General features: G+C 40.1%; 1 protein-coding gene and 5 non-coding genes across 6 annotated transcripts in view; 5 read left to right on the top strand and 1 right to left on the bottom strand.

Moving 5' to 3' along the window:
* zgc:171566 overlaps positions 1-21,958 on the bottom strand; it is a 39,513-nt gene that overhangs the window by 10,189 nt on the left and 7,366 nt on the right. Inside the window, exons 2-4 of the mRNA XM_039797122.1 lie at positions 4,153-4,267; positions 3,188-3,238; positions 1,559-1,643 (exon numbers count right to left, since the gene is read on the bottom strand). Of these exons, the coding sequence (XP_039653056.1) occupies positions 1,559-1,643; positions 3,188-3,238; positions 4,153-4,267 (251 nt within the window). The remainder of the gene's footprint in view (positions 1-1,558; positions 1,644-3,187; positions 3,239-4,152; positions 4,268-21,958) is intronic.
* On the top strand, positions 7,172-7,228 carry LOC120558255. Its single transcript, XR_005639083.1, has one exon. It is a non-coding gene; the product is annotated as a U7 small nuclear RNA (small nuclear RNA).
* Positions 9,052-9,108, top strand: LOC120558244. Its single transcript, XR_005639073.1, has one exon. It is a non-coding gene; the product is annotated as a U7 small nuclear RNA (small nuclear RNA).
* On the top strand, positions 10,986-11,042 carry LOC120558242. Its single transcript, XR_005639072.1, has one exon. It is a non-coding gene; the product is annotated as a U7 small nuclear RNA (small nuclear RNA).
* On the top strand, positions 14,672-14,728 carry LOC120558257. The gene has a single exon (XR_005639085.1). It is a non-coding gene; the product is annotated as a U7 small nuclear RNA (small nuclear RNA).
* Positions 20,647-20,703, top strand: LOC120558256. The gene has a single exon (XR_005639084.1). It is a non-coding gene; the product is annotated as a U7 small nuclear RNA (small nuclear RNA).

Raw genomic sequence — 21,958 nt, 5'->3', positions numbered from 1 at the left:
AGAATGCTCTATTTCACCCACAACCCAAGGACTTCCATCTCATACAGATACACACATTCACACCACGTACAGCTGAGGCTTAGTGTGGATCGACAGTCTGAGTTAGACAAATCTTCCAATGTTACAGTCTTTGTAGTACCAAAGTTCCAAAGGGAATTTTGTACAAAAAAGACTTTACTTGATTTGTCTAAGCCAGACCGGATTTTGTCCCCAATCACTTACATTGGCATTGCATTAGGACTGGAGGAACAATTAGAGTGATCAAAATCTCTTTCAATGTACATGTTGATATGTGAGTTTTGTTTTAGGGTGCTTTCACATCGGTTCATGTGGTCCACACCAAGGGCAAAAACATTATACATCGTAGTATTTTTCAGCCATTTTGGTTCCTTTTCACACCACACTGTTTGCTCTGGTCTGAATCAGTTGATGAGTTGGTGAAACTAACCAAACTGCAGCAACACAAGTCACGTGACAACATTCACATCACTGGCCACGTGTGTCTTTGAACATATTTTCTAAAAGCAGTGGGGTTTCATAGATCTGTCAACAGTGTGTGACTGTTCGACGGATCTATGAAACCCCCTTTCCCTGAGCCGTTTCCTAAACAATGGCAAGATTTCGCTGTTCTTGTGTGTTTTTTAAAAGTTTGGACCTAATATTGTCATCAGAGAAACTCCAAGATTGTCCGCAAGTTGCCATGTGGCTAGTGGTGCATCCAATGACCCTCAAATTGCATGCCTGACTCCTCCACTTGCCTCCCTTCCTCATCATCGGAGGAGAGAGGCAACGAGCAAATGTGTTTTAGAGGAATGAGACGTCCTTTCCTCTGAAGCATCACATGAATTTGTCAGCTGTATGGGTGGAGTTAGCAACTCCTTTAGCTGCACGGCTTCCGGGAAGGCTGCTCTTGTGTATCCTTGGCTATAGCTCCTCGATGATCCCTCCTCTGTCCTCAGGGCAGAAATAAGAGCTTTGAGATGGCCTTCACCGAGGAGGGACAGAACAACTTTCAGTTCAGCCGAGGACCGAGGAGTCGAGGAGCTATCAAATAAGGGACATGGGATGCAGCTTATGTTGCTGAAGTGCAAACTTGTCCTTATCCCATAATGCACAGCGCAGCTGACTACGGCAGCTGGTTTAGTCCAGAGATGTGAGGTTCTTCCAGCAGTTGGTTCTGTTCGAGGTCCGATCTCATTCTCACCACTAACGAACCGCTCCAGAGTCCGTTTGAAAGATTACTGAGACCACCTCATCAAGGAGATTCAGTTTGTTTGGTCAGCTTTTGGTGAGCACCCGAGTATGATTGCTGCATTCACACCTACCCAAACAAACCGCACCGAGGGGAAAACCAACTCGATGCGATTTAACCAAACTATATGAGGTCAGTGTGAAAGCACCAATAGGTGAAAAATGTGAGCGTATCTTTTAATGAGAGAAACATTAAGCCAAGCCAATGAGGTAATAAAACAATGATTTACTCTGTAATCTCTTTCAGTGGTATCCTGAGATGCCACGTCATCTAGGCAGTCAGTTGAACAAGTCATAACATTTTTACCTTCAGTGCCAAGTCGTAGAAGAGTTTGGCTGCTCGGCTGAACTGCGATGTTTGAAGATCTACATCGCCTCCCGGCAGCAACAACCTGAGGAGACACTTCTGTTTTTACATTTAGGTTACACATAGGCTACTGTAGGCCTCCTCTCTTCTATGTCATCACACGTCAGGGATGCTGAACTTAGCATATCTTCAACAATGTTTGTATTTTTACACTTTTCTCTGCCTTAATAATACAATCACTAAAACATGTTTTTCTTCATAGCTGTACAGAACTTTGTACTAAATGAGGGGACGTAAGAGCTTGTGAACATCAAAACTTACATAAAGTGAGAAAGAGAAAAAGGAAAAGAGACGAGGGACTGTGCTTTGTTGTTGCAGAAACAGTCAGCTGTTACACAAACTCCTGGGCAGTTCAGTGCTTGTGTTTGGTTTTTTACCCTCATAGTGTTTTAAAACTTTCTTGTGGCAGCGATAGTGGCAGTGGTGTTTCCTGTTTCCAGTATGAGATTCTCACACCACCTCAAAACCAACTGACCTGACCTGATCTACAGGACTGGCCACCGCAGCGTGATGTCGGTTTGAAATTATCGGCCGAAAATAGTTTGTTTTGACTTTCGGCATGAATGAAGGATTTGGCTGTGAAGTAGCCGCGCTCCCGTCCTCTCTAATAGAAAAGCAGGACGGTGAGACCGACAGCGCGCATAAGTCACTCACTCTCCTAGCCGACGTCAAGGCTACGAGGAGCGCTGTTGTCAGGAACAACAGTCTGAGAGAGATTCTGCCAGAGGTTCAAAAAAGGGAACCTCCGAGCCCAGAGCACTGGTATTAAATCCCATAAAGGTGCTAGAGAATGCACAACAGGTTTCTGTCATCTGATCCTCTTCAACAAACGCTTCACTAAGGGATGCGCAAAACCTCATGTCTTCTCCACAGTCCTTGTGGCATGACGAAAAAAGGCTGCAACATATGCTTTAAAAACGTGGGGGTAGGTTTAACCCGAGAGGCAGAGGACATGAGGTGGTGTCCGAGCCTTCGCACACCAGCGCTGGAAAGCGGACCGCTGTCAAGCGTAACACACGCTTAATGTATAAGGCCACTAGTCATACTAGTCATTCTGTGACTTAAGAGCCGTGTATTCACATACAGCCAAACTGCTGGCGGCCGGCATGGTGCCAGCCCGGTGAACGGGGCCAAGAAACACCTCGCAGCTCGGGTGGACCTGTGGCGGCAGGATGTAGCCGGTCCGTCAATGGGTACACAGGCGGACACTACTGTTCTTCGAAGTCTTCGAACGGCTTGTGACTGAAGAAAAATAGGGAGCAGATCTCTGGTCTCGCAGCTGTAATATACAGTAACTGCCGACGTAAGAGAGGCCCGTGAAGGGCACAAGGCCGCGAAAAAAATCTTAACGACTGCGTGAGGGATAACCCCGATAGTAACAATGTTTTTTTTGTTTTTTTTTATTATCACTTCTTATCAAGCTTAAATATGCAAAACCTGTAGTAAAATGGAAAACAGAACCAGGCAGATACTTGTTTTGTGTCATTATGAGACCTTTAGCAGCTAAAGACAGTGTGTCATATAGAAAGCTCAACACAGGAGGCAACTAGAGAACCCCGGTTAACTCACCCATTTATTGAGTAGAATATGTTAGTGTATTCTTGTTCCGTGCGATTTATTCTGGTGAGCAAAAAAAGGCACAAGAAGACAAAAAAAATAGTTAAACACATTAAAGGCAATCAATCCTATACATTATTAATCACTCTGCATAAAAGCAGCATGTCATGCATGGCGACCAATGACAAGTTAGACTGAAGAATTTAAACATTATAGGTCAGAATGAATGTAATCTTGACATTTAGAGGATACTGGGTACCATTTCCTATTAATGGTACTTATTATGACTGAGGTGCTGAAAGCCAAGTTACTCCTTTGTTCTTGAATCTGTGTTATTGAAAACCACCTCATTATAATACAGTTAACTACCGCTAGAGTGACCTGCCTTTAATTGACACAGGCTCTGCCCACATGAAACCACTTCTAGGCACCATGACTGATACTGCTGGGAGTCACATAGGGATCCCAGTTTCACAGGGTATGTAGGTAGGAAATGGAATGTTCTTTTGATAGTTTTCTAGCAGGATTTCTATAAAAGAAGTTTCAGAAAAGACTGTGAAAAATAACAGATGGGCTGTGGTACGCACTGGGACTGCTGTTATGTTTCAATGATAATAGTTTAATAAATGTTGGTGGTTTTCCTGCATAGAGAAAGTTTTGGCACCCCCCTGAAGAGGTTTTAACCAGTGGCATAGGAAAATCGCGAGCGCCAAAGTGTCTGATTTTTAGCAGCCAACATCTCGATCCACAGACACTACTTTTACGCACGTGGCTGGCGCTGATTTGACAGGTTCTGAACACTCTGCTGTGATGTTAGCGCTAATGGTATGTCCGTTTGCAGAGTCAGACTGTACCGGACTCTCCCAGTGAGAGTGCTGCACCGGGAGGACCCCCAGATCCCTGCTTAATATGTGTCCCACCAAAGGCCCATTCTGAACCAGGAAAAGCCCCTGAATGTGTAATGATCATATTTATACCTTATGGGTACGACCCTAGCCCCAGCTCCCTCCAGGTATTTGACATAGGAGGCAGCGATGTACGAGAAGCCACGGGCAAACTGGTCTCCTGGAAGATTTTCCTGTGCCAACACACCTAGGGAGCAACACAAGACCGATGACATTATACAGTTTATCTATAGATGTATGCATGGAAAAGTTAATGCTGCATGGCGAAGAAATCTTGACCACATAGATAAGATTAAAAAGCAACAAAGAACAGGGGAATAAAGTGTTTTGACAAGGAAAATATCCACACGGATGCACTTTGGAAGAGATCAAATCGCTACAGGTATTGACTTGTTCATTCTGGCGACATGCGCGTCTCTATGTTTCGTTTTGGTTTTTTCCGCAAAGGTCTCCGGAACACCATATCAAAATTCATATTTATCACAGTACACCACAAACTCTACTAGCAAAATATATGCACTAAATCCCAACAACGCCAATTCATTACAATGTCCAGATGGTTGCTAATTCCTTGTATGTGAAAATATTTGGCAGTAACCCAGATTCTGATTCTGATATGACAAAGCAATGGCAACAGGTGTTTCCATTCACAGCCCTTTTATTTTACTCGCAGCCACCAAAATAAGGCAGTGTCCTATGCTATGAGTGAAAATGGAATGAATTGAACAAAGCACGGCAGATGCGTAATATAGAATACCAAGTACTGGGTCTACAATCCCTGCTTCAAATATACAATGTACAATACCCGAGTTTTGGTTGGAATCTGAATCAGAATCAGCTTTATTGGCCAAGTATTAGGGGTGGTACGGTTCATGAAAAAACACCCGAACCGCTCGGTTCGCTAGTCTCGGTTCGGAGCATGTGTGTACCGAACGGTTCGTCAGTACACTGTTAATGTGCACTAACCTCTTACTGCCGTAGTGCCCACTTTATACACCTATGTTAAAACACTTACTGGCAATGACGAGCGGGATGGGCGTGACAAACGCAATCCATGGCAGATGATTGGACGATTGCGTCACATGGGTCTGGCTGGTCCCAAATTTCAAAACAGACTGTCATGGCGGCTCGTTCAGAATACGATCTCATATTGTACTAAAATAGTTCAACGAAACATGTTTCTGAAAATATTTTAAGCGAGAAATAGGCCATGCAGTTGCTGAATCTGTCTTCATTTCAGATCGACAAAGGTCAGTTTAAAAGATTTTCATCAGATTTTGAGAGACACCGAGCCGACCACTCCTCAAGTGGAGTGGGGTGCCCAGAGCTGGAGGATGCGCCAGCGTCGTTTATAGTCTGGTGTGTGGGAACATTTTGGATTTCACGTTACCTATGATGAAATAAAACAATATAGAACTGCCACTGTGTGCACGTTTTGTGCAACATGCATTCAATATGCTAATTTTAGCTATATGCTTAAGTATATTCTGGAGTGTTAAAGAAAAAATAATAACCGTACTGAACCGAAAACCGTGACCCTAAAACCGTGATACGAACCGAACCGTGGGTTTTGTGAACCGTACCACCCCTACCAAGTATGTGTACACATACATGGACTTTGACGCCGGTTTTCCGTTGCTATTAATAATATAATGTACAGTACTTACACAGAAATAGACATACAGCCAAAAACAAGGTTTTCACAAGCCAAAAAGCTGGAGAAAAGTCAAACATAAACATTTGAATACTTGTACATATATTAATATATATAGAAAGTATGAAAACAACAACAATGACATGTGCAACAGGGTATGATATGGTACGAAAATGTATGCACACCAAAACGTATGATGTCCTACGAAATTAGGAGACCGCTGGCTGGCCACGTGAGGCCGGTTGGCTACGAACTCCATGACGTTGAGCGGCAGCTGCTAGTTTAAGCCGCTATAGAGATTTGCGATGCGGGCTACAGACCTCGGTCGCAACTAGTCGTATCAGCTGTAGTTAGTAGATGTGTTTCACCAAAAATTGCTAACTTTGAGCCGGGTACAGAGCAACGCGAGCTGCCGCTCATTTTGGCGGAGATTACGGTAAAATTTAGTCCACAAAATATGAGCATTTTGCCGCGACAAAAGTTAAGATTAGGCACCAAAACGACTAGTTAAGATTAGGAAAGAGATCATGTTTTGGATTAAAACACTCCTAAGGAACACACAAGGAAGCGAACTCCGCTCCCCGGCTTTAAAGTCCTGTGTTTTAACGCTGAACATTCCTCCCCGACCAAATAACTACGCAGCACTGGATGCTGGATGATGTCAGTTATAAAATTGAAACTATATAATGCTTTATATTAGGTTACGACACCATACAAACCTGATGTCAAGAAGTTTACTAACTTTTGATGTGCTTCAAAAGTTGTAGGGGGATTTCTTTTTCTTCATTTCCACAGGATTTCATTTCCACAGAAACCATGTCTGAGTTCTGACCACAATGACAGCAGCAGGTTTGCTCAACACAACAACAACCCGTCACAGTTCTCTGATTCATATCGGTAAAGCCATTCTGTAGCTTCGATAGATCAAAAATAAGGTTCAAGGCGGTTTTCTGTCAACCGAGACTTAACAGGTGAAGGAATTATGCACAAGGAGACCAAATCTTCCAAGTGGCAAATATTAACCATGTATTAAATGTTGCTGTATATGATTAAATATGTTGTTTTTGGTTTAAATGGAGATTGATGGTGAAACCTGATAGATATTCTGCGATACATTTAAGGGTGCACAAATAATCTCAATTTTATCAAAATCACAATATGAACTAGTAAAAAATCCAAAACACAGGGGGACGCAATATTTGTTAATGGCAAAATATGTGTCAAACCGTTCTAAAATTAAGTACTGTGGTGCTGTGACCTTGATTACATTAAATACATACATTGTGTTATTGTAAACAACATAATTTTAATACAGTTAACTATAGTGACCTCCCTTTTTTGACACAGGCTCCGCCCACATGAAACCACTTCTAGGCACCATGACTGATACTGCTGGGATTCACATAGGGATCCCAGTTTCACAGGTCATGCAGGCAGGAAACAAAATGCTCTTTTAGTAATTTTCTAGCAGGATTTCTATAACAGAAGTCCCAATCAACAATGTGGAAAATCAAAACTAGGAAACTGCTCTGTTGTGTAATTAGAGCAAATTATAAGCCAGGTATTATGTTTTTATGCTGTTTGTGCAAATGCATACCCCTATGAGTTTGTTACAAAACAATTATTGGGGAAATGTCCTTAGATTATTAAAAGAACCACTACTTGTAGTTCACATGAACAACACACTTACACACACACTTTCAAATTTGTTTGATACTTTCTTTAGCCTATAAGTCTCTGTTATTGGCCCCTATTTTAAACAATAAAGAAAGTAAAACATATTTTCCTTATAGTCTCTTATAGTTAAATAGTATTCTTTCTGGCATCATTTATTATTATGGTCATCTTAATAATTTCCTGGATTTTGTATAACCATAGTCCCTATAAATGTATGTAGAAATGGGATTCAAATGGAAACATTTTTTTCTGGCGGAGGACCCCCTGACCCCCTGTTTTGTGTCCACCCCCCACTTTTCAACCCAAAGTTACACCCTTGGTTACATCAAATACATTCATTGTGTTATTGTAAAGAACATCATTGTAATACAGTTAACTACCGCTATAGTGACTTCCCCTTAATTGACACAGGCTCCGCCCACATGAAACCAATCTAGGCACCATGACTGATACTGCTGGGAGTCACATAGGGATCCCAGTTTCACAGGTCATGCAGGCAGGAAACAAAATGCTCTTTTAGTAATTTTCTAGCAGGAGTTCTATAAGAGAAGTCCTACTTAACAATGTGGAAAATCAAAACTAGAAAATTGCTCTGCTGCAAATACAGCAAAACACTAGGCCAGGTTCTATGTTTTTATGCTGTCTGTGCAAATGTATGCATCTGAGTTTGCTACAAAACAATTATTGAGAACTTTGGAAAATATTACTTAAGTTAAAGTATGTAGCTATCATCAGGGTAGTAACGAGACCGAATAAGAACGAAAGTTTCGGTGCCTCATTTCGGTGCTTGACTTTACGCTACAACTGACAGCATGTAACGTTAGCCTACCTTTAGCTAGCAGCTGGATTAAGCACCGGTAAAATGCTGACAGCTAACGTTAAACAGTGTATTTCACTGTGGAGGACTTCAACAGCGGAATGTAACAGTCTGCTCTGCAGCACAGCAGCAGCTGCTGTTGTCGCAATTCATAGATATACAGTATGTTTATATGGTCGGAATTAAACAACACAGACGGTGCGTTCCCTTGCAGCTGCCGTTGTCGGAATTAAACAACACAGACGGTGCATTCACTTAAAACAGGTAGCCTCGTGGTGCATTCACAGTAATTGTAAAATACCCTTTTCCCATCTGGGGTTCAACAGCAATTTACTGGTGAAATAAGTTATTGTTATTGTTATTGTTATAGTTATTACATTATTATTAAATCTTTAATTTTGACCATGGCCTTAGCAATAAACAAGTCACTGACTGTTGTTTACTACCCTTATTTTTTTTCTTCTTCTTTTTTTTTTAACTTTATTGAAAAGTACCGGTTCAGGCACCGTTTAGGCACCGGCACCGTTTTAAAAGTATCGATTTAGCACCGGAATCGAAAAAAACCCAAACGATACCCAACCCTACCCCTGACCCCCTGTTTTGTGTCCACCCCCCACTTTTCAACCCAAAGTTACACCCTTGGTTACATCAAATACATTCATTGTGTTATTGTAAAGAACATCATTGTAATACAGTTAACTACCGCTATAGTGACTTCCCCTTAATTGACACAGGCTCCGCCCACATGAAACCAATCTAGGCACCATGACTGATACTGCTGGGAGTCACATAGGGATCCCAGTTTCACAGGTCATGCAGGCAGGAAACAAAATGCTCTTTTAGTAATTTTCTAGCAGGATTTCTATAAAAGAAGTCCCTCTCATCAATGTGGAAAATCAACACTAGAAAACTGCTCTGTTGTGTAAATAGAGCAAATCACTAGGCCAGGTATTATGTTTCTATGCTGTTTGTGCAAATGTATACTCTTTTGAGTTTGCTACAGAACTTCGGATAATATTATTTAAGTTAAAGTCTGTAGCTATCATCAGGGAAATGTCCTTAGATTATTGAAAAACCACTACTTGTAGTTCACATGAACAATTATTTGTTAAGGCATCCAGATAAGGACATCTCACTTGTTTTTTTGTTTTATTATTATTAGGCTATACCAGGAACACATTTTGGAGGAGAATGGGATTAAAATGGAATGAAGTAGTCTATCTAGAGGATACTGAGTACCATTCCCTATCAATGACCCCTATTATGACTGAGGTGCTGTAAACCAAGTTACTCCTTTGTTTTTAAATCTGTTACATCCCTAGGGTGTAATTTCCACTAGGGCGACATGTCTCTTCCCCCCTATTTTCCAAATCCCCTTTGTCCCCCACACACACACACACACACACAAACACACGCACACATACACACACTTTCAAATTTGTTTGATACCTTCTTTAGCCTATAAGTCTCTGTTATTGGCCTATTTTAAACAATAAAGAAAGTAAAACATATTTTCCTTATAGTCTCTTATAGCTAAGTAGTATTCTTTCTGGCATAATTTATTATTATGGTCATCTTAATAATTTCCTGGATTTTGTATAACCATAGTCCCTATAAATGTATGTAGAAATGGGATTCAAATGGAAACGTTTTTTTCTGGCGGAGGACCCCCTGACCCCCTGTTTTGTGTCCACCCCCCACTTTTCAACCCAAAGTTACACCCTTGGTTACATCAAATACATTCATTGTGTTATTGTAAAGAACATCATTGTAATACAGTTAAAGTGATGGTTCGGAGTAATTCACCCTAGGGTCCTTTGCACCATGACCTCGAGCCAAACACCCCCCCAGAAGCTTTTTTCACCTGGGTCTAACATTGGGAGAGTTAGCTAGAGTAGCATTATCAGCTGAATAGCTTAGCGCAGGGGCTAATGGACCCACGTTTGTATCTTGTAAGTTACCCCACTAATAATGCCCGAAGATACAACGTCTACAAGTAGTACAAATAGGTTATGCTCTCATAAAACGATGGATTGGAAAGTTTGTAAGTACACCAGAAGTTTATGAACCACTGTGCTCTCTTCAGCTCTCTGTTGCTGCTGCTGCTGCTACCCGCAGTTAGATGAGTGCTTAGGGCCGTCTACAAATTACTACAACAAAGAGTTACAACAAAAATATTTATTAATTCAATGATTAAATAAGGTAATGTCTCCAAACTTACCTCAATTATTACTTGTCTCCTGCTAGTTATACTACAGCACTTACTTTAAAAAATCTTTTTAATTAATAAATATTTTTGTTGCATCTCTTTTCGGTGTTGTAATTTGTAGACAGCCCTAAGCACTCGTCTTACAGCAGCAACAACAACAGCAGAGAGCAGAAGCCAGCAGGCAAGTGTTATTTACATAAACTTCTGGTGTACTTACAAACTTTCCAATCCATCCTTTTATGAGAGCATAACTTATTTTTTGTACGTTTGGTATCATTTCGAGCATTAGTAAGATAACAGATACAAACGTGCATAGCCCATTCAGCGATAACGCTTATCTAGCTAACTCTACCAATGTTGGAGCTCAGATGGCTTTCTGAAGGCACCGAGTCTATTGCGGAAGATACTCGAACCATCACTTTAACTACCGCTATAGTGACTTCCCCTTAATTGACACAGGCTCCGCCCACATGAAACCAATCTAGGCACCATGACTGATACTGCTGGGAGTCACATAGGCATCCCAGTTTCACAGGTCATGCAGGCAGGAAACAAAATGCTCTTTTAGTAATTTTCTAGCAGGATTTCTATAAAAGAAGTCCCACTCAACAATGTGGAAAATCAAAACTAGGTAACTGCTTTTTTGTGTGATTAGAGCAGATGATTAGGCAAGGTATTATGTTTTCATGCTGTTTGTGCAAATGTATACCCCTATGAGTTTGCTACAAAACAATTATTGAGAACTTTGGAAAATATTACTGAAGTTAAAGTCTGTAGCTATTATCAGGGAAATGTCCTTAGATTATTAAAAGAACCACTACTTGTAGTTCACATGAACAATTATTTGTTAAGGCATCCAGATGAGGACATCTCACTTGTTTTTTTGTTTTATTATTATTAGGCTATACCAGGAACACATTTTGGAGGAGAATGGGATTAAAATGGAATGAAGTAGTCTATCTAGAGGATACTGAGTACCATTCCCTATCAATGACCCCTATTATGACTGAGGTGCTGTAAGCCAAGTTACTCCTTTGTTTTTAAATCTGTTACATCCTAGGGTGAAATTTCCACTAGGGCGACATGTCTCTTCCCCCCTATTTTCCAAATCCCCTTTGTCCCTCCCCACACACACACACACACACACACATACACACACTTTTCAAATTTGTTCTTTAGCCTATAAGTCTCTGTTATTGGCCCCTATTTTAAACAATAAAGAAAGTAAAACATATTTTCCTTATAGTCTCTTATAGTTAAATAGTATTCTTTCTGGCATCATTTATTATTATGGTCATCTTAATAATTTCCTGGATTTTGTATAACCATAGTCCCTATAAATGTATGTAGAAATGGGATTCAAATGGAAAGGTTTTTTTCTGGCGGAGGACCCCCTGACTAGGGTTGGGTACCGAAACTCGGTGCCAATAGGGAACCGGTGCCGACGTAAACGGTAGTAACGAGACCGAATAAGAACGAAAGTTTCGGTGCCTCATTTCGGTGCTTGACATTACACTACAACTGACAGCATGTAACGTTAGCCTACCTTTAGCTAGCAGCTGGATTAAGCACCGGTAAAATGCTGACAGCTAACGTTAAACAGTGTATTTCACTGTGGAGGACTTCAACAGCGGGATGTAACAGTCTGCTCTGCAGCACAGCAGCAGCTGCTGTTGTCACAATTCATAGATATACAGTATGTTTATATGGTCGGAATTAAACAACACAGACGGTGCATTCACTTAAAACAGGTAGCCTCGTGGTGCATTCACAGTAATTGTAAAATACCCTTTTCCCATCTGGGGTTCAACAGCAATTTACTGGTGAAATAAGTTATTGTTATTGTTATAGTTATTACATTATTATTAAATCTTTAATTTTGACCATGGCCTTAGCAATAAACAAGTCACTGACTGTTGTTTACTACCCTTATTTTTTTTCTTCTTCTTTTTTTTTTAAACTTTATTGAAAAGTACCGGTTCAGGCACCGTTTAGGCACCGGCACCGTTTTAAAAGTATCGATTTAGCACCGGAATCGAAAAAAACCCAAACGATACCCAACCCTACCCCTGACCCCCTGTTTTGTGTCCACCCCCCACTTTTCAACCCAAAGTTACACCCTTGGTTACATCAAATACATTCATTGTGTTATTGTAAAGAACATCATTGTAATACAGTTAACTACCGCTATAGTGACTTCCCCTTAATTGACACAGGCTCCGCCCACATGAAACCAATCTAGGCACCATGACTGATACTGCTGGGAGTCACATAGGGATCCCAGTTTCACAGGTCATGCAGGCAGGAAACAAAATGCTCTTTTACTAATTTTCTAGCAGGATTTCTATAAAAGAAGTTCCACTCATCATTGTGGAAAATCGACACTAGACAACTGCTCTGTTGTGTAAATAGAGCAAATCACTAGGCCAGGTATTATGTTTCTATGCTGTTTGTGCAAATGTATACTCTTTTGAGTTTGCTACGGAACTTCGGATAATATTACTTAAGTTAAAGTCTGAGGCTATCATCAGGGAAATGTCCTTAGATTATTGAAAGAACCACTACTTGTAGTTCACATAAACAATTATTTGTTAAGGCATCCAGATAAGGACATCTCACTTGTTTTTTTGTTTTATTATTATTAGGCTATACCAGGAACACATTTTGGAGGAGAATGGGATTAAAATGGAATGAAGTAGTCTATCTAGAGGATACTGAGTACCATTCCCTATCAATGACCCCTATTATGACTGAGGTGCTGTAAACCAAGTTACTCCTTTGTTTTTAAATCTGTTACATCCCTAGGGTGTAATTTCCACTAGGGCAACATGTCTCTTCCCCCTATTTTCCAAATCCCCTTTGTCCCCCACACACACACACACACACACACAAACACACGCACACATACACACACTTTCAAATTTGTTTGATACCTTCTTTAGCCTATAAGTCTCTGTTATTGGCCTATTTTAAACAATAAAGAAAGTAAAACATATTTTCCTTATAGTCTCTTATAGCTAAGTAGTACTCTTTCTGGCATAATTTATTATTATGGTCATCTTAATAATTTCCTGGATTTTGTATAACCATAGTCCCTATAAATGAAATGGGATTCAAATGGAAACGTTTTTTCTGGCGGAGCCGGACCCCGACCGTCTGTTTTGTGTCCACCCCCACTTTTCAACCCAAAGTTACACCCTTGGTTACATCAAATACATTCATTGTGTTATTGTAAAGAACATCATTGTAATACAGTTAAAGTGATGGTTCGAGTTAATTCACCCTAGGGTCCTTTGCACCATGACCTCGGAGCCAAACACCCCCAGAAGCTTTTTTCACCTGGGTCTAACATTGGGAGAGTTAGCTAGAGTAGCATTATCAGCTGAATAGCTTAGCGCCGGGGGCTAATGGACCCACGTTTGTATCTTGTAAGTTACCCCACTAATAATGCCCGAAATGATACCAAACGTCTACAAGTAGTACAAATAGGTTATGCTCTCATAAAACGATGGATTGGAAAGTTTGTAAGTACACCAGAAGTTTATGAACACTTGCCTGCTCTCTTCAGCTCTCTGTTGCTGCTGCTGCTGCTACCTGCAGTTAGATGAGTGCTTAGGGCCGTCTACAAATTACTACACCGAAAAGAGTTACAACAAAAATATTTATTAATTCAATGATTAAATAAGGTAATGTCTCCAAACTTACCTCAATTATTACTTGTCTCCTGCTAGTTATACTACAGCACTTACTTTAAAAAATCTTTTTTAATTAATAAATATTTTTGTTGCATCTCTTTTCGGTGTTGTAATTTGTAGACAGCCCTAAGCACTCGTCTTACAGCAGCAACAACAACAGCAGAGAGCAGAAGCCAGCAAAGTGTTATTTACATAAACTTCTGGTGTACTAAAAACTTTCTTCAATCCATCCTTTTAGAGCATAACTTATTTGTACTATTTATGAAGCGTTTGGTATCATTCGGATTATGAGTAATACGGAATACAACGCGTGAATCGATCAACCCATTCAGCTGATAACGCTACTCTAGCTAACTCTACCGAAGCCAAGGTGAAAAATGTTAACTCATGGTGAACTCTCGAACCATCACTTTAACTACCGCTATAGTGACTTCCCCTTAATTGACACAGGCTCCGCCCACATGAAACCAATCTAGGCACCATGACTGATACTGCTGGGAGTCACATAGGCATCCCAGTTTCACAGGTCATGCAGGCAGGAAACAAAATGCTCTTTTAGTAATTTTCTAGCAGGATTTCTATAAAAGAAGTCCCACTCAACAATGTGGAAAGTCAAAACTAGGAAACTGCTTTTTTGTGTGATTAGAGCAGATCATTAGGCAAGGTATTATGTTTTCATGCTGTTTGTGCAAATGTATACCCCTATGAGTTTGCTACAAAACAATTATTGAGAACTTTGGAAAATATTACTGAAGTTAAAGTCTGTAGCTATTATCAGGGAAATGTCCTTAGATTATTAAAAGAACCACTACTTGTAGTTCACATGAACAATTATTTGTTAAGGCATCCAGATGAGGACATCTCACTTGTTTTTTTGTTTTATTATTATTAGGCTATACCAGGAACACATTTTGGAGGAGAATGGGATTAAAATGGAATGAAGTAGTCTATCTAGAGGATACTGAGTACCATTCCCTATCAATGACCACTATTATGACTGAGGTGCTGTAAGCCAAGTTACTCCTTTGTTTTTAAATCTGTTACATCCTAGGGTGAAATTTCCACTAGGGCGACATGTCTCTTCCCCCCTATTTTCCAAATCCCCTTTGTCCCTCCCCACACACACACACACACATACACACACTTTTCAAATTTGTTCTTTAGCCTATAAGTCTCTGTTATTGGCCCCTATTTTAAACAATAAAGAAAGTAAAACATATTTTCCTTATAGTCTCTTATAGTTACAGTGCCTTGCGAAAGTATTCGGCCCCCTTGAACTTTTCGACCTTTTGCCACATTTCAGGCCTCAAACATAAAGATATAAAACTGTAATTTTTTGTGAAGAATCAACAACAAGTGGGACACAATCATGAAGTGGAACGAAATTTATTGGACATTTCAAACCTTTTAAACAAATAAAAAACAGAAATATTGGGCGTGCAAAATTATTCAGCCCACTTAAGTTAATACTTTGTAGCGCTACCTTTTGCTGCGATTACAGCTGTAAGTCGCTTGGGGTATGTCTATCAGTTTTGCACATCGAGAGACTGACATTTTTGCCCATTCCTCCTTGCAAAACAGCTCGAGCTCAGTGAGGTTGGATGGAGAGCATTTGTGAACAGCAGTTTTCCGTTCTTTCCACAGATTCTCGATTGGATTCAGGTCTGGACTTTGACTTGGCCATTCTAACACCTGGATATGTTTATTTGTGAACCATTCCATTGTAGATTTTGCTTTATGTTTTGGATCATTGTCTTGTTGGAAGACAAATCTCCGTCCCAGTCTCAGGTTTTTTGCAGACTCCATCAGGTTTTCTTCCAGAATGGTCCTGTATTTGGCTCCATCCATCTTCCCATCAATTTTAACCATCTTCCCTGTCCCTGCTGAAGAAAAGCAGGCCCAAACCATGATGCTGCCACCACCATGTTTGACAGTGGGGATGGTGGGTTCAGGGTGATGAGCTGTGTTGCTTTTACGCCAAACATAACGTTTTGCATTGTTGCCAAAAAGTTCGATTTTGGTTTCATCTGACCACAGCACCTTCTTCCACATGTTTGGTGTGTCTCCCAGGTGGCTTTTGGCAAACATTAAACGACACTTTTTATGGATATCTTTAAGAAATGGCTTTCTTCTTGCCACTCTTCCATAAAGGCCAGATTTGTGCAGTATACGACTGATTGTTGTCCTATGGACAGAGTCTCCCACCTCAGCTGTAGATCTCTGCAGTTCATCCAGAGTGATCATGGGCCTCTTGGCTGCATCGCTGATCAGTCTTCTCATTGTATGAGCTGAAAGTTTAGAGGGCGGGCGGGTCTTCGTAGATTTGTAGTGGTCTGATACTCCTTCCATTTCAATATTATCGCTTGCACAGTGCTCCTTGGGATGTTTAAAGCTTGGGAAATCTTTTTGTATCCAAAACCCCGCTTTAGACTTCTCCCACAACAGTATCTCGGACCTGCCTTGTGTGTTCCTTGTTCTTCATGATGCTCTCTGCGCTTTACACGGACCTCTGAGACTATCACAGAGCAGGTGCATTTATACGGAGACTTGATTACACACAGCTGGATTCTATTTATCATCATTAGTCATTTAGGTCAACATTGGATCATTCAGAGATCCTCACTGAACTTCTGGAGAGAGTTTGCTGCACTGAAAGTAAAGGGGCTGAATAATTTTGCACGCCCACTTTTTCAGTTTTTTATTTGTTAAAAAAGTTTTAAATAGCCAATGAATTTCGTTCCACTTCATAATTGGGACCCACTTGTTGTTGATTCTTCACAAAAAATTACAGTTTTATATCTTTATGTTTGAGGCCTGAAATGTGGCAAAAGGTCGAAATGTTCAAGGGGGCCGAATACTTTCGCAAGGCACTGTAAATAGTATTCTTTCTGGCATCATTTATTATTATGGTCATCTTAATAATTTCCTGGATTTTGTATAACCATAGTCCCTATAAATGTATGTAGAAATGGGATTCAAATGGAAAGGTTTTTTTCTGGCGGAGGACCCCCTGACTAGGGTTGGGTACCGAAACTCGGTGCCAATAGGGAACCGGTGCCCGCAGCGCGGGGTAGTGCCGAGACCGAATAAGAACGAAAGTTTCGGTTGCCTCATTTCGGTGCTTGACTTTACACTACAACTGACGGCATGTAACGTTAGCCTACCTTTAGCTAGAAGCTGGATTAAAACACCCGGTAAAATGCTGACAGCTAACGTTAAACAGTGTATTTCACTGTGGAGGACTTCAACAGCGGGATGTAACAGTCTGCAGCCGCGCACGCAACAGCTGCGTTGTTGTGCAATTCATAGATATACAGTATGTTTATATGGTCGGAATTAAACAACACAGACGGTGCATTCACTTAAAACAGGTAGCCTCGTGGTGCATTCACAGTAATTGTAAAATACCCTTTTCCCATCTGGGGTTCAACAGCAATTTACTGGTGAAATAAGTTATTGTTATTGTTATAGTTATTACATTATTATTAAATCTTTAATTTTGACCATGGCCTTAGCGATAAACAAGTCACTGACTGTTGTTTACTACCCTTATTTTTTTTCTTCTTCTTTTTTTTTTTAAACTTTATTGAAAAGTACCGGTTCAGGCACCGTTTAGGCACCGGCACCATTTTAAAAGTATCGATTTAGCACCGGAATCGAAAAAAACCCAAACGATACCCAACCCTACCCCTGACCCCCTGTTTTGTGTCCACCCCCCACTTTTCAACCCAAAGTTACACCCTTGGTTACATCAAATACATTCATTGTGTTATTGTAAAGAACATCATTGTAATACAGTTAACTACCGCTATAGTGACTTCCCCTTAATTGACACAGGCTCCGCCCACATGAAACCAATCTAGGCACCATGACTGATACTGCTGGGAGTCACATAGGGATCCCAGTTTCACAGGTCATGCAGGCAGGAAACAAAATGCTCTTTTACTAATTTTCTACCAGGATTTCTATAAAAGAAGTTCCACTCATCAATGTGGAAAATTGACACTAGACAACTGCTCTGTTGTGTAAATAGAGCAAATCACTAGGCCAGGTATTATGTTTCTATGCTGTTTGTGCAAATGTATACTCTTTTGAGTTTGCTACGGAACTTCGGATAATATTACTTAAGTTAAAGTCTGAGGCTATCATCAGGGAAATGTCCTTAGATTATTGAAAGAACCACTACTTGTAGTTCACATGAACAATTATTTGTTAAGGCATCCAGATAAGGACATCTCACTTGTTTTTTTGTTTTATTATTATTAGGCTATACCAGGAACACATTTTGGAGGAGAATGGGATTAAAATGGAATGAAGTAGTTTATCTAGAGGATACTCAGTACCATTCCCTATCAATGACCCCTATTATGACTGAGGTGCTGTAAACCAAGTTACTCCTTTGTTTTTAAATCTGTTACATCCCTAGGGTGTAATTTCCACTAGGGCAACATGTCTCTTCCCCCCTATTTTCCAAATCCCCTTTGTCCCCCACACACACACACACACACACACACAAACACGCACAAACACACACTTTCAAATTTGTTGTGTTACCTTCTTTAGCCTATAAGTCTCTGTTATTGGCCTATTTTAAACAATAAAAAAAAAAAAAAATATTTTTCTTTATATTTTTTTATACTAATTTTTTTTTTTTTTTCCATTTTTTTTTTTTTTTTTATTTTATTATTTTTTTTTTTTTTTATAACAAAACCCCCCCTATAAATGTATGTAGAAATGGGATTCAAATGGAAACGTTTTTTTCTGGCGGAGGACCCCCTGACCCCCTGTTTTGTGTCCACCCCCCACTTTTCAACCCAAAGTTACACCCTTGGTTACATCAAATACATTCATTGTGTTATTGTAAAGAACATCATTGTAATACAGTTAAAGTGATGGTTCGGAGTAATTCACCCTAGGGTCCTTTGCACCATGACCTCGAGCCAAACACCCCCCCAGAAGCTTTTTTCACCTGGGTCTAACATTGGGAGAGTTAGCTAGAGTAGCATTATCAGCTGAATAGCTTAGCGCAGGGGCTAATGGACCCACGTTTGTATCTTGTAAGTTACCCCACTAATAATGCCCGAAATGATACCAAACGTCTACAAGTAGTACAAATAGGTTATGCTCTCATAAAACGATGGATTGGAAAGTTTGTAAGTACACCAGAAGTTTATGAACACTTGCCTGCTCTCTTCAGCTCTCTGTTGCTGCTGCTGCTGCTACCTGCAGTTAGATGAGTGCTTAGGGCCGTCTACAAATTACTACACCGAAAAGAGTTACAACAAAAATATTTATTAATTCAATGATTAAATAAGGTAATGTCTCCAAACTTACCTCAATTATTACTTGTCTCCTGCTAGTTATACTACAGCACTTACTTTAAAAATCTTTTTAATATATAATATTTTTGTTGCATCTCTTTCGTTGTTGTATTTGTAGGACAGCCCTAAGCACTTCGTCTTAGCAGCAACAACAACAGCAGAGAGCAGAAGCCAGCAGGCAAGTGTTATTTACATAAATCTTCTGTGTGTCTTACAAACTTTCAATCCATCCTTTATGAGCATAACTTATTTGACATTTATTGTAGACGTTTGGTATCATTCGGGCATTATTAGTGGGTAATAACCAGCGATAGGTCCGTTAGCCCATTCAGCTGATAACGCTACTCTAGCTAACTCTACCAATGTTCGAACCAGGTGAAAAAAGCTTCTGGGGGGGTGTTTGGCTCGAGGTCATGGTGCAAAGGACCCTAGGGTGAATTACTCCGAACCATCACTTTAACTACCGCTATAGTGCAGTATAAACAGTGTATTTCACTGTGGAGGACTTCAACAGCGGGATGTAACAGTCTGCTCTGCAGCGCAGCAGCAGCTGCTGTTGTCGCAATTCATAGATATACAGTATGTTTATATGGTCGGAATTAAACAACACAGACGGTGCATTCACTTAAAACAGGTAGCCTCGTGGTGCATTCACAGTAATTGTAAAATACCCTTTTCCCATCTGGGGTTCAACAGCAATTTACTGGTGAAATAAGTTATTGTTATTGTTATTGTTATAGTTATTACATTATTATTTAATCTTTAATTTTGACCATCGCCTTAGCAATAAACAAGTCACTGACTGTTGTTTACTACCCTTATTTTTTTTCTTCTTCTTTTTTTTTAAACTTTATTGAAAAGTACCGGTTCAGGCACCGTTTAGGCACCGGCACCGTTTTAAAAGTATCGATTTAGCACCGGAATCGAAAAAAACCCAAACGATACCCAACCCTACCCCTGACCCCCTGTTTTGTGTCCACCCCCCACTTTTCAACCCAAAGTTACACCCTTGGTTACATCAAATACATTCATTGTGTTATTGTAAAGAACATTATTGTAATACAGTTAACTACCGCTATAGTGACTTCCCCTTAATTGACACAGGCTCCGCCCACATGAAACCAATCTAGGCACCATGACTGATACTGCTGGGAGTCACATAGGGATCCCAGTTTCACAGGTCATGCAGGCAGGAAACAAAATGCTCTTTTAGTAATTTTCTAGCAGGATTTCTATAAAAGAAGTCCCACTCAACAATGTGGAAAATAAAAAGTAGAAAACTGCTCTGTTGTGTAAACAGAGCATATCACTAGGCCAGCTATTATGTTTTTATGCTGTTTGTGCAAATATATACCTTAATCATTTTGCTGCAAAACAACTGACAACTTCTCAAAACTCTTAACAGGGTCTCTGTTCCACTGTTAAGGGAACTACACTATATGTTAGTAGTATATGACAAATATTAATCAGAAAGGAGAGCTCGGGCCCCTGGTTAGCTCACATGGTAGAGCAGGCACCCACATATAGAGGTTTACTCCTCGATGCAGCGTCCACAGGTTCAACTCCGACCTTCGGCCCTTTGCTGCAGGTCATTCCCCTTCTCTCTCCCCTTTCAAGTCTAAGCTGTCCTATCCAAATAAAAGCCTACAAATGTCCCAAAAAATTATCTTTAAAAAAAGAAAAAGACAGAGAGATTGACTGTAAGATCTGATACACATTGTGTAATACAATACAGCAAACATTTGCACGTCACCCTATAATTATTATGAGAAAAACACAAAGGAAAGAATCAGTGGTGGAAGAAGTATTCAAATCATTTACTTAAGTAAAAGTACTGATAACACACTGTAAAAATACTCTGTTACAAGTAAAAGTCCTGCATTGAAAATGTTATTTAAGTAAAAGTATGTAATTATCAGCAGGAAAATGTACTTAAAGTATTAAAAGTAAAAGTACTCAAGGAAGAAAAATCCTCCCCTGGGCTTTTACACCTTTATTTTGATAGGACAGCTAGGTGAGAAAGGGGGGAGACATGCAAGAAATCGTCACAGGTTGGACTCGAACCCTGGAGCTCTGCCCCGAGGCATAAACTTCTCAGTATGTGCGCCTGCTCTACCCATTGAGCCAACCCTGCCACGAAAATCCTCACATTTTAGAAACTGGAAATGATCCAAACAGTTCTGTCAATCAACTAAGAGATTAATCAGCTAATCATTTCAGCTGGACTTGTAGGCCTTTATATTGTTGGGTAGTTTAATTTATAATGAAACATCAGATTTTATAAACCACATGTGTTTTGTGTGCAAACGTCTTCATTTGTAAAGTAATTAGTAACTAAAGCTGTCAGATGAATAAGGTAATGAGTAAAAAAGTATAATATTTCTCCCTGAAATGTAGCGGAGTAGAAGTAGAAAGGGGGCACAAAAGAAAAGACTAATTTAAAGTACAAGTAGGCCTACCTGAAATTTGTACTTAAGTACAGTACTTAAGTACATGTACTTAGTT

Source organism: Perca fluviatilis, chromosome 4 (assembly GCF_010015445.1).
Source record: "Perca fluviatilis chromosome 4, GENO_Pfluv_1.0, whole genome shotgun sequence".
Classification (NCBI taxonomy): Eukaryota; Metazoa; Chordata; class Actinopteri; order Perciformes; family Percidae; genus Perca; species Perca fluviatilis.
The sequence above is the reverse complement of the archived record's forward strand: the minus strand, read 5'-3'. Positions and strand labels throughout refer to the sequence as shown.